The sequence below is a fragment of the Embiotoca jacksoni genome, unplaced genomic scaffold (assembly GCF_022577435.1).
Source record: "Embiotoca jacksoni isolate LCO1_2020_lvr unplaced genomic scaffold, fEmbJac1.0.p SCAF_34, whole genome shotgun sequence".
Taxonomy (NCBI): Eukaryota; Metazoa; Chordata; class Actinopteri; family Embiotocidae; genus Embiotoca; species Embiotoca jacksoni.
Genome location: NW_027185386.1, coordinates 961,102 through 974,412, shown reverse-complemented (window position 1 = coordinate 974,412; position 13,311 = coordinate 961,102). Strand labels below are relative to the sequence as shown.

At 43.5% G+C, this 13,311-nt stretch overlaps 1 protein-coding gene across 1 annotated transcript; it reads right to left on the bottom strand.

Annotated features, from left to right (window-relative positions):
• Nucleotides 1–1,290: 1,290 nt before the first annotated feature.
• On the bottom strand, nucleotides 1,291–13,094 carry limd2 (LIM domain containing 2). The gene is made up of 4 exons (XM_069165362.1): nucleotides 12,870–13,094; nucleotides 4,725–4,769; nucleotides 4,409–4,545; nucleotides 1,291–4,298 (listed from the first exon to the last, which is right to left on the bottom strand). The coding sequence occupies exons 1-4, from the start codon at nucleotides 12,870–12,872 to the stop codon at nucleotides 4,139–4,141; spliced, it is 345 nt and encodes a 114-aa protein (XP_069021463.1). The 5' UTR covers nucleotides 12,873–13,094; the 3' UTR covers nucleotides 1,291–4,138.
• Nucleotides 13,095–13,311: the final 217 nt, after the last annotated feature.

The following is a 13,311-nucleotide window of genomic DNA, read 5'->3' as shown; positions in this document are numbered from 1 at the left end:
TAGATTAATCAGAGATCAATCAGAGATTAATTAGAGATTAATCAGAGATCAATTAGAGATTAATTAGAGATTAATCAGAGAAGCGACGTGATGAATGACTGAGTTCAACTTTGGAGACAAACAGCCCGAAAGGACGAAGCCAGAAGATCAAATACCTTCAGAATAAAGTGCGTTTCTCATGTGAGCAGAAGTTGGATGAAGTCCATCGATGTTTACACTTAAAATCAGACTTTATTCATGAGAGTCAAAATTAAATAGAAGCCGTAAAAGACACAAGTGGTTTCTTGTTTTGTCAACAACGCGGTCGTCCACAACTTCTCCACCAAAACAAAGCCGGAGATCATTTTCAGCCGAAGACGTCAAACTTCCTGACAGAAAAAAACTCGCCACCGGAACCCGCGCTCGAGCCTCCAACAAGTCGTGAAACGGTTCTCCGAGTCGGTGTCCAGGTCCTCCGGCCGCCGGTCGGCCCGTCGTCCGTACGCATGTAAACACCGGATTTATTCCCGGGAGGGTTTCTCGTTAACAAACCGTCTAAGTTAGCGCCGTGCAGCCGCGGGCGCGCGCTGTTACTCGGTGGAAGTCGCTCTGCTGGAGCGCGCGCAGTGTTTATTAGAGGGGGCGGGGCCACATGTGTGACGTCGGTGAGGCGTTTGGTGCTGTAAAAGTATCGGGAAAAAAAATCGGAATTTCAACACTTTCAAGTCCACCGCTGCATCTAAAACGCAGCTTTCTTTCTTCTATTTGATGTCTTTTCTTTTAAGTGCAAACTATAGCTCGGAGAGGAGTAACTCCGAACATTTACTGTCTGAAACTAAGTACAATTATTGTGTATTGTTCTCTCCATTTTATTCTACTTCTGCTTTACTACATTTCAGTAAGATTTGGACAATGGGGAGGGGGGGGGGGCAATAAATATAATGTCTGCAAAAATTACGACTATAAATATTATAATCAAGTATCTAAATTCCTCATACTTAAGAAAAAAAAAGCTCATGTACAGTATACTTTTATATATTATTGGATTTTAGTGGAACTATTCTAATATACAGTTGGGTTGTTTAACCTAAAAAAGTTTAGGTAATTTTTTTTTTTTTTTTTTTTTTTTTTTTTAATTTGCCATAATCAATAATGTTTTTGAAAACATTTACTCTTCATTAAATCATAGAAATCTAGCCATACCAGAATATTCAACTTTATGTTCTTGTGTGCCAAATAACTAACCTGCAAATCCAATGATTGTGTCATTTTTACACAATAATCACACCCAAAAAAAAGAAAATCTACGAATTAAATCAACACCAGCATTTTATTTTTTTTTTCCAAAAAGCATGTAAAAAACAAAAATAAAAACAAGAAAGAATATGCACAAAATGATTGTGTATATTGGCATAGAAAGGGGGGGGGGGGCGCGCTTACATTTTAAAATGTTCCATACCACAACTAAGCAATAGAGAGAGAAGGGAGAATAGAGGAGAAAGACTGCGGACACCGTCCGAGCGTCCTTTAGCTGTAAGGCCACCTCAATCCACAGGTCAAGTCTGTAATACAGAATACACTTCCAGAGATGCATACATTTAAAATGTCTCGATGACAACAGCACTGAAAAAGTAAGTCCACGTTAAGTTTAGCACAGAAATGAAATGACTCACAGACTAAACATTGAAACGTTACACTGCAATCATTCACCTGAGCCTCTTGGCACCAGTGTAAAGTGTACCTTTGTCTGCTCTATTACACTTAGAAGTTGCAATTCACAGATTTTGCAGTTGTACCTTGGCGAACTGCTAACGGAGAGTGACAAAGACAGCATTTTCCAGATACAATTCTTGTGATTTTTTTTTTTTTAAAGCATTCTCTGGGATCCAGAGGACCATTTTAAAATGGCAGAAAGGAAACGAACACGGTGACACGAGGAAGGGTTGAGAGAATTATCGTACAGGTGGAGGGGAAAAAAAAGGTTAAGATAGGAAAGATGGCTGCTGGTTGAGTGAAGTGATCCTATGTTAAAGAGTGGGACTCTAGAGTAAGCAGGTCTGTTTTTTGAAAAGGCATGATCAGGAGATTTCTTCTGTGCACTCAAAAGCTCGTGTTGTAAAAGCAATAACGTCGGCTATTTATTTCTAAGGCTTCTCTTTTTAAACAATAAGTAGCAAATATCCATCTTTAGCTTTCTGTTCGGCACAGCATGCTCAAATTCACAGTAAACCTTCAGTCACAAAAAGTACTTTGTGTCATTCAAGTGTCAGTGGTATTCAGACATTTTCTAAAATGAGGGATTTAAATGGCTTTTGAACTCATTCTCTGTTTAGAATGAAAATATAGACATGGAAATCTTGTCTAAGTGGGTTCTTTTCTCTTAGGTGTTGCAATTAAATAAGATCCAGAGCGGCTGCAGTGCAGCGGGCTGCACCGCAGACTGAGGCAACTTCAAACTTCTTTGAATAAAAAGGCTTTTTGTTGAGTTTAGGGGCGACTGATTTTTCCTTCCTCTCACACAAGATGCTACTTTCACACTTTCCCCAGCAGGGGGTGCTCTGCACTGGGGTTTGCATGCAGCATGCAGGCGCACATCCGGGGACCAAATACTTTTGACAAACTCTCCATCCAGCTATTGTGAATTTCAAAATTAAGAAATAGGTCCAGTTGCTAAACTGTTTTTAGCTGATAAGACAGGAGATATGAGAACAGGAAGGCATTAAGAATTTAAAAAGGAAACCTGTCCACGCTTTACTGGATGGGACTGAGGGGGAAAACAAATAACTGGATGTTCAGGACCAGTGATTGGATCCGTCTATGTCCCCGTCAAACTATCAAGTTATATGAACACAGTCAAATACAGAAGAGGAAAAAATCATCACAAGACACCAACAACTGACAAGGGAACAAAATTGTGTGATTTCCTGCAAGGCTTAAGCTCCGCCCACAAACACCCTCACCTATAAGACAAGAAATATAATCGTCGTAATCAATTTATGCAGATGTTTAGCGGTCCTGTCGATAGGACAGAGAGGGATGTTTGTGGACGAGGCCTCGGTTTCCCTGTGATCATCAACAACTTGTCCGGTGATCACGCGTGGGGTCGCATGTGCAAGACGAGAGCACGTTCACGGTGGGGGAATGTTCACTAATCACGAACTACAGCTCTATGTACAGATAGTATACAAAAACACAATCTGAGAAGTCCATTAAAAGTACAACCAGAAAAAAAACCGCTCAGAGAACAACGTATGCCTGTGACATCAATCGAATCCGAACTGAAAAGTGATTTGCTATGCAATCGATGAAAACAAACAAAACCATTCACGACACGAGATCGATACAGTCATAAGATAAGGCTAGTTAAGACCCAGTCATACCAACATGCAAGGATAAGACTCAGAGTGGTCGTTAAAACAAGAACGAACCATGAGGATGAGGTGAGCGATAATTCAACTAAAAGAAATTAAGAAGACGAGAGGTGAGCTGTTGCTGATGTGCACGTGTTGTTTTTACAGTACTCTGTACCCTGTGTGTTCCTCAAATATATGAAACCTGACTAAACGTGTCTCGATAGCATCGTCATAATACTGAGGAATATTATTTTTGATTTGTGTTTTGTTGCAATGAGTGAAATTATGCAATTTGTCTTTTTTTTTTTTTAGTTTTTTTGTGTTATCCTTGGGGTGTCAATGACCCGAGTGCTCTACTGCAACACACCGGCGCTCTGTAACCCCTCTGATATGTTTGCCTGAGCGTACACTTTACATATTTGAAAAAAGAAAAAGGGTGCAAATTATTTAAAAGAAACTAAAAACAAAAAGTGTTTATCGTTACACTCCCCGTACCAGAGGAGGCTTTTGGTCACAATCAACTACCAAATTCCAAAATAGGAAATTGGAAAAATAAAACAGCTTTTTAAAGAATTACTCTCCAAGGAATTCATTATTTTAGGTGGTATGGATCATGACTGGCCAGTCATTTCCGAGCTGTTTGTGCATGTACATCTGTTCTGATGGCATTTCAAAAAGCGAGTGAGTGCGTGGGTGATCTAACAGCCCCGGCGTATGAGGCGCGTGTTCGTCGTGATGTATCGGAGGAGCAAAAAAAACAAAACGAAACCGAAGAGGCAGGCCCTGGAAACAACAGGCGGACATGATTACGGTGTCTTCGTTATATTATCTGACTCCTTGGAGGCCCAGAGCTCCTTGTGCTGCTTGCGTCCGAAGCCCTCGTCGTAGTTGCCTTTGCTTTTGAACAGCTGCTGGAAGTGAGGTTTGCAGTAGAATTCGCCTTGAAGGGCCGCAAAGGTGCCGAGGCTGCCGGGGGGGGGGGGGGGGGGGGGGGGGAGGAGGAGTCAAAAGAGTTACAGGCAAAACAAAGGAAGTATGTAGAAGAAGAAGAAGAAGAAAAGACTATATATAGTCACCTGAGCTTGGCGTTGCAGTGCTTGCAGCAGAAACATGTCGAATGGAAGACCAGGTTGTTGGCAACCAATCTCTCCATCGGGTAGACCGTCTTCTCACATGATGAACACACTTCCTTTTGAGTCTTAAAGCTGAAAGACTGAGAACATAAAACACGCCGGTTTACTAGCAGATGCAGATGAAAGCTGCTTCTTACAAAAACGCAGGAAAAGAGCTGCTTCGCTCTCGTCTGAGATCAAAAGGATGACGAAAGTGAAGTGAGGCAGGAGTAACGCTCAGAGCTGAGCAGGAGGCCGCCAGACCAGACGCTGTGTTTACCTTTGATCGCTGGACAGGTTTTTCTTCAGTGGTGTTTCTGGAGTCCTGTGTGGGCAAAGACAAATAACATTTAAGCAAAATTTACTCAAAGACGTGTACCGACCGTTGTTCTAACAAACACCTTTTCCAAATATGAAGTGAACCCAACAGTAGACGTCCGTCCTGAGTGTATTTTAAGCACCGGAGGAACTTCACCGTCCTCTCGTTACCTCCAACGGTGTGTTCGTATTGCCAATCTGATCTGTTTGTCTCCCCCCTCTTTCTGTTCCCTCCATCTGTCTCTGTTGCACCCCTGGGAGAGGATCAGGTGCCTTCTGTCTGGTCATGTGAGCCGCGCTGTGGGTTGCTCTGCATGGAGCTGCCCTTCCACATAGCAGAGCATTTCACAGGAACCAGCCCTCCAGGAAAGAAATTGCTCAGAGCAATATCACATGGAATTTCTTTTTACAAAAAAAAAAAAAAAAAAAAAAAGGTTGGAGGTTTCTCGGTGAAATGACATAACCGACAATAACGCTGCATCTTGTGACACTGAACCCTCCAATCATGCAGTTGTAGGTTTTACTCTTTTAATTCTATCACGACTTCCTGTGTCGATGTTTTTGTGGCTTAATTGCAGGAGAACAACTGAAAGACTTCCAAGGAAAGCTTATTTAGAGGAAGTAGCACGGCAGTAATGACTTGTATCCGACCTCTGGGGTCCCTGCAGTGTGTGTGTGTGTGTGTGTGTGTGTGTGTGTGTGTGTGTGTGTGTGTGTGTGTGCGCACGTGTGTGTGTGTGTGTGTGTGTGTCTGTGTGTGTGTGTGTGTGTGTGTGTGTCATCTTAAAAGCAGGGCTAAACAGGCAGGATAATAACAAACAGGACAGAGAAACATTCAGGACATGAACGTGATGAAAGAAGGGCAGCCTGTGTTGAAGCAGGGGAAAGTCCACTGCAGACTTTACTAAAACCCTCTTATGTAAGGCAGTTTGGCTGGAGAGGGAGGTGGAGGTGGGGGTGGGGGGGGTGAGGGGGGTGCAGGGGGTTCACAGGCTGCTAACATGGTTGCAAAAAGAGGGAGATCTTCAGCATCAGAGAACTGCTGATGTCTTTGTTTTTTTTTGCAGATTTCACAGATCATGATGGAAAAAAACTTCCATTGGAAAAAACAAAACAAAAAAAACGTTGACCTGCTGACAAGAGTTGAGATCAAAAGCAAAGTAACTGACCAGTGGTTGAATGGCTTTGCAATGGAGTTGCATCAGCTGAATAATTAATGTTCTGAATGGGCAGCACTTAACTTTGTAAATATATCAAGATATCAGTATGTCTAAAGGTCACACATCGTCACTATGTTGAATGTATCAGACTCACGGCTGTAATTTCCCCTGAAAAAGACCAACTATGATCCAAATCCAGAAACGACTGGGAGTCAAGTTTGGGGTCGTTTTCTCTTTAAAACGGCGTCACTGCCAAAACCAGACAGACTTTTAGTGTCCATGAACGTCACAATTAATGCTGACCAGGAAGTCCCTGCTCATTGATGCGCAACAAAACTCTCAGTCAAACACAAGCAGAGACACTAACATGGTGACTACAGCAATATAAACTGTATATATACGGTCATATCAACCTTCCTGTTTCTGAACACGACTTGCGAGTTTATCTCTAATGATTAAAGTGGTCCTCTTTGATTAGTCTGTCATTTGCATACTATTTTTGTGGCCCAGCTGCCTTTAAAGCAGCCGAGCAGGAGGAACAGCACGGGTGTTGTCTGCACTTACGACAACCGGATGACGAGCTTTTGCAACGATTGGTTCATTAACCGTGAGGCCACGTGGCTTCCTGTAGATGCAATCACGGCCAACTGTCTCCTCGTCATCCCTGACTCCACTTCAGCTCTGTAAATACATCGCCGCTAACCAGCAGAAAATCTCTCACTCTTCTGGTTATGTAGCAGGCTGCAGACTGCTTCCTGTTGCTGCTCAGCCAACATGACTCCCATCTTCTCAAAAAGTATTAAAATGTTCTCACAGTGCATTCATCCAGAATATTCACTTGGGTGGAAGAGTGAAAACGAGGCCGACGAGGGCTTCGGTTGTTGGGAATAAAATCATGAAACTAAAGCGGCCATAAAAGGAAAAGTGATCAGAGTGAAGGCAGAGAGAGACGTGCCAATATTTGTGAGGGTAAAAACAAACGCAGTATGATTAGTGTCCACGTTGGGGTGAGCATCCAAAGTAACACACACAGACTTCAGATCAGTTGTTTGCCATCTCGTCTTCTTTTGCCTTATATGTACATGAGTCGCTGTTGCCACCAAACAGCTTGAATGTGGCAGGAAGTTATGACACAAACGGCTTCCTCCAACTTGCAGAGTTCCAATAGGCTCAGCAGTAAAGTCCAAACCAATAACCGCCTGAAGACAAGTACTTCTTCTAAATAAGTACTTGTTTCACTGCAACGTGAATAAACCACAAGATAATTATGACCTCAAAAATGTACACAAAAGTCCTCCAGACTGATAAAAAGAGATAATAAAGAACTGCATTATAAACACGGTGTTGGATGTGAACACGAAGAGGGTTTGTTGCGTGATTAAACAGCTCGACACGGTTTTTAACTGGTGAGCGTGAGGAGCTGCAGCCAGCTGGAGAGACGTTGTCTTCGCAGAACAAAGAGCACTTTCACCAAAAGTGTTCGAGTCGTCTTAGAACAGAGCTTCCAGTCTCAGGGCATCGAGTCTCACGCCGAGTCCTCGCTCCAGTTTTAATCTCACCTGCACATGTCTGCCTGTGTGAGTGCTGCGAGCTGCAACCAGCTTCTTTTATCCGTCGTCCCGCTTTCAAATTGCTTAAAGGAACAGTTTGACACTTTTGGGGGGAAAGCACTCATCAAACATGAAGTGACTGAAGAGTGATCTCTCATCTCACTCTCCGCAGACTGTGAATCCTCATCTGCACACTGTGCAGACCAGTCTGGCTTTGGTGGTTGAGTGTTGAGGATTCACTTCTCCCCTCCCCAGTTTAGCAAATGCACAACTTCACAATAGTTCTTCACTGCTGTGGATGTCAAACAGACACAGAAACTACAGGCCGGCCGCCTCGTTCATCTTAAAGGTTTACAGCAGCTGTCGGAGGATGTAAATCTCAGTCATTCAAGCAGCTTCAACATCTCTTCAGTATTACGAAGGCCGAAAGGTCAACATGTTCATGGAGCATCTCCACATTCTTCCCTCTCAGCGCTGAAGAAGAAGACAGACTCCGCTGCTTCACACCGGATCGTCGGTGAAGAGGCCTGGTGCTGCCGACCCGGCGCTCCAGACCCGGCGCTCCAGGCCCGGCGCTCCAGGCCTGGTGCTGCCGACCCGGCGCTCCAGACCCGGCGCTCCAGGCCCGGCGCTCCAGGCCTGGTGCTGCCGACCCGGCGCTCCAGGCCCGGTGCTCCAGGCCCTACATGGGAAGGCAGGCGCTGTGCTAACAAATGTCTGACGTCATTTATCCAAAATTAAATTCCTCGCTCTCTCATTTCTTATTTTTAGCAACGTGATCATTGTTTAATGGTTTAAGGCAAAGTGCAGAGTGGGGAAAAAAAAACCATGAAAGAATGTGAAGCACCACGTCACCCAAACGCATCATGGTGCGTTAACGAAGAGCTTTTTATCAGCTGTCAAACTGTATTTAATCAGAACGAAAACACGTTCCAGTCCAACACAAGCAACATAAACTAAGAACCCTTTAATTAAATGTGTTTTGCAGACAGACTCTGACTTTATGCGGCACTTTTTTCTACCTGCGAGCCATGGCGCCGAGCCAACGGCTAAAACAGCTGCTGCAGGGAAGATATACAGCAATCTTCTATCAATAACTCTGAACATGCAGAGACTCAGACAGTTATGAGGACGAGATGGAAAACAACCTCTCTGAACATGATGTTTTGGAAGCGGACAGGCTGGAGAACTGATTAACGTGGATGGAGATCCTGCAGCGTCATCATGTCTGCTCGTCTTCGGTCGGCCACTACTTCGCTTCCTTTTTCAACTTCCTATTTGTAAAAAGACAGTGACGGGACATTTTATTTTTCTGTTGTCTCTGAAGGAACAGACATCCATCGCATGTCTTGTCTGTCGGACACTTGGCTTTTCACTTCCTGTTGAAGATTCAGACGCATCAGCTTCATGAAGATGGATCAGTGGAGGAGGCCAAAAATAAAGGGCTGACACAAACCAAAAAATGTCATCACTGATGAATCTGCCTGTTATTTTTTCACGTTGGCCTCAAAGAAACCACGATGACATCTTTCAATATCTCCGGTTATATATCTTCAGTTTGACCACAAGTTCAAAACCCAAAAATCATTCACTTTATACTAAATGGTGAAAATCAACACCGCTGCAACCACAGATTAAATCCTTCATCTTAATCTTATCGGAATCGTTGTAGATACATTTTCCAACAACTGACAAATAAATTAATACAAACGGTTTCAGTTCCACTTACTATTCATGCATTTCTTTAACCGAGAATCATTTGCATGCATCGTTTCAGAGATTCAAACCCACAGAAAGTGTGACTGACTTTTCACTTGTAATCAGCGACTTCTGTTCACTTTAAAGTTGCACTGTCAGAAGTCGCTGTCTGTCTTTGTTGAAAGAGTCAAGTGTTTCCTTCAAGTTCCCCTTTTGAAGAAGCTACAACTAAAACCACTAAGATCCTCTGATTACTGTGTCAAAGATCTGCTGTATATGAACCCATAAACTCCCGATAGAAATGGCAGACAGAAAGCCAAGTTCTTGAAGAAAGACGTATTACATGTCGTCCTTTTGTCCAGTGACCTGAAACCAAAATGTTCCCGTCTGTGATGTGGATGAAAACTAATAGTTGGAGGCTGTTTGCTGCAGCAGCTGCTCTGTTTGTTTTTCTTGAATTTGACAAAAGAGTAAAACCAGTGGCGGCCTGTTGAAGAATGTGCCGAGGACGTGGAGCCTGTGAGGACTTGACGCAGCGAGAGGCCGCTGCCTTCTGCGAGCTCGCTGGAAAGGTGGCGAAGAAACAGCCGCGAGTGCCGCGACTTATCCGAGTTTTAAATCGCCGGCCCGGAGAAAAGGGTGGAAACATTTCACAATCAAATTCTCCTCCAGGACTGGAATTCAGGATAACATGCCTCATCCCGTGTTTGAAAGAAAAAAGATTTCACATGCAAATATCTGCTCTGCAAATCGTAGCAACATTTCCATCACAACGTCGGCTGCAGAGCAGCAACACGAGGAATCCAGGCTGGTTTGCCAAATAAAGCCCTTCAGTAGTTACTTCTCACGTATGAATGTGATCATTTAAGTTATGGTGAGCAGGTTCAACTCCTCCAGAGTATTTCAGACTTCAGATGTGACCTGTTAGACGTCTGCTGCCGACCGGTGATACTGTGAGAAACTCTTCAGCTGACAGAAAGTAATGCGAGTGAACGAGAACGCTCACACGGAGTTTCTCATCTTCGTCTGCAGCGATAAAATAACAATCGTTTGGCTTTTTGTCATCTGACTGAAACTGATTTGTTGCTGTAGTCAGTAACGCGGCTTTATTACCAATTTTACAAATCTGTCTGAAATCTGATTTCCAGGAGACTGAAAGTTGTCAGGAAAATGAAATAACTGAAACAAATCAAAGTGAAAGAATGTGTTAAATCCCGGCTGCGACGTCAGAGCCGGAGTTCTTTCACAGGTTTACAGACTCTAAAGGGGAATTTGTGTTCCCGCAGGAGGGAAAAAAAAAGAAAATCAATAAAGCACGTCTTCTTTTAAAGTGTGGTACTTTAAACTGTGCGACATCAGAGATTTGACAAATGACTGGAAATGAATGACCCCTTCTTCATGCAGCTGGTTTGGTTTGCAAATGTGAGACGTTCATGTACAACAACACGCAAAAATCTGAATCCTAAAGAGCATAAAACAACACTGGGAACAACATCTGCACCTTTACAGGCCGGAAAAAAAGCCACTTGTGACTAAAACTATCTTATTTTCAAAGCAAAACCCAACTGGAACACAACACATGGTTGGAAATGGGACAGGAAGCGTCACATATACAGTTAGTTCAAAATCTCTGAGCACTTCTGCTTGCTGGCATTTTGGTTATGACCTGCTGGCGACCCATTTAATATTCTTCTGCACATCTGACATCAGGAATCCCCCCCCCCACCCCACCCGCCCCCATTCAACATATGGCACTTCTGACATGCCCAACAAATCAGATTTTTGTGCCATTAATGGTAATTGTTTTCCAGAGGGGCATATGGTCAAACTAAATATCCGTTGAGCGGCCGTCACTGCAGCTTTGTGTGAGATGTTTTGTCGAAAGCCGCATTATTTATTTGTTTCTGGACAAACTAGTCGAGTCACATCAGAATCCCAAAACCAGCAGAAGTCTGACGTAAATCAGCCGACGGAGCCGGGTGTCAATCTGTGCTGTCAGCTCAGTGAAATTACAGTCGGACGGCGGCACCGATGGTGGCAGGAAATCAAAACGACCATATACTTACTTAAGCCTCGTCGCCATATGCCAGGGCTCTAATTACAGCCTGCCGAAGCTGCGGTGCCTCGGACGGATAAAAAGCGGTTTTACCAGACCGCGCAGCATTTAGGAAAACGGCTCGACAACACAAACACGGGCAATAAATTCGTGAGGATGAAAATCCAGCTACTCGTCCGCTCGGGAGGTGACTGAACGCTGCAGTGGATATTTAGAGGGCCGCTAGTTTAGTTTCAATGAGCACTCTAGTTTTTGGAGTATGATCAGGTTTTTGGGATAATTACAGTTACGGGTTAGACGCATAGAAATTTCATCGTGGATTCAAACCTGTTTCCAGAAACCTCTTTATGCTAAAAGGTAACCTTCACACTGCAGGGTGATTTTATGCAAGTTTCTAATACTTGATGCTGAAAGAAGGGGTTGGGATATCGGCAAAATAAAAACCTTGATGCTCTTATGATCATGTATGCAGAGATATGAAGGAGTAGTCGGTGTATTTTAATTAAGTAAAAGTACCAATACAGCAAAGTAAAAACACTCAATTACAAGTCAAATTCATCAGATGATTACCGGGAGAAGAAAAACTGGGAGATACACAAATCAATTTCACATTTTTTTTGGACCTTTTCGTTAATCTTTGATTTCTGGTGATGTATTACATCAGTTGAACATTTTCTGCCATGAAAACCGTGAGAAGTTTAGAGGGAAGATTCACTATTTGGACGACGCAGCGCTCTCCGAGACGTCGTGAAACTGGTTTCATCTTTAACAGTGTGTACTTAAAGCTCGATATTTGATCTATTGTGGCAGATCATCTAAAAAAAAGACAGAAAAGTGATTAAAGCTGCAAAGTTAATGTATCGGAGTAAGAAGCACAATATACCTCTGAAATGTGGTGGAGTGGAAATATAAAGTACAAATACGTGCAGTACTTCAGTAGCTGTACTTAGTTACCTTCAACCATTGAGGACAGGCTTTCTAATACCATGAAGAACATGAGAACTAGATGAAAACAGCCATTTAAAACCAGCCCTCCCTCACTGAGACGCTGTGATCTCTATTGTTCTTCTGACTCGGGTCATTTTCTTTGTTCAGCTCGGCTTTGTTGGATTTACTGGACTTTCCGTGACAGTGAGCAGGTTGGAGTCTGCAGAGGTGAGAACATCTCAAATCCATCAGTCTGCTTTCTGTCTGCTTCGAGCTGCTCACACAAAACAATAACGGAAACGGCACGTCAATTAACCAATAAAGAGAGGGGGGGGGGGTCGGAGGGGGGGGCAGTCCAGAGACCCTGTGATAATAATGCGGTTTATTTTATAGGGAGCTTATAAATCATATTATTAATAGATATTAATTAGCCATCGAGCTAGCGAACGAGCAGACGTTGGCAGCAGCAGTTAGCATCGAGATTAGCGGCGGAATTTAAACTGGAATTATAATCTGGAATAAAAACCTCAAACACACACGAGCTCTTACATAAGAACAAAACCGAGCAGGATCCTGGACGAGCTAAAAAAAACAAGCTGCCCGACATCATCCCTCACCTCATCACACACACACACACACACAGAGACAGAGAAAGGAGGGGAGGCTGCGGACACACACACACACACACACACACACACACACACACACACACTCACCATCTGCGCTGCTCTGCGACACACTGGCTGATAACACGGAGGTTATATGTGAGCGATGTTTGCTCGCGCTCATCCACGTCCCTCTGAGGCTCGGTAGTAGTCGGTTGACGGTGGTTGACGGTAGTCGGTAGACGGTGGTAGACGGTGGCCCCGGTGCCGGTGAGTTTCTGCCCTCCGCTTCGCTCCTCGTCTCGGTTTTCAACGGAGCAGTTTCTTTTTTCTTTTTTTCGGCAGGATGTCGCACGCTATTGGTTCTCATCTGTTCCCGATGCATTCACGGGCTATCGGAAAAGGCAGGACTACAACCTGATTTGAATATATGGCCATAATAACCTTTAATTTAAATGATGATTGTACATTTTGTGGTTTTGAGTGGTGAATATTTGTTTCACTTTACTTTCATGAACATTATTTTTCGGTCTCATATTTGTGCTTTTATTGT

Coding starts and splice junctions, on each gene's coding strand:
- limd2 (XM_069165362.1), bottom strand. Junction 4,546..4,724: donor AACCTGTCCAGCGATCAAAG/GTAAACACAGCG, acceptor TTATGTTCTCAG/TCTTTCAGCTTTAAGACTCA. Junction 4,299..4,408: donor CACTGCAACGCCAAGCTCAG/GTGACTATATAT, acceptor CCCCCCCGGCAG/CCTCGGCACCTTTGCGGCCC.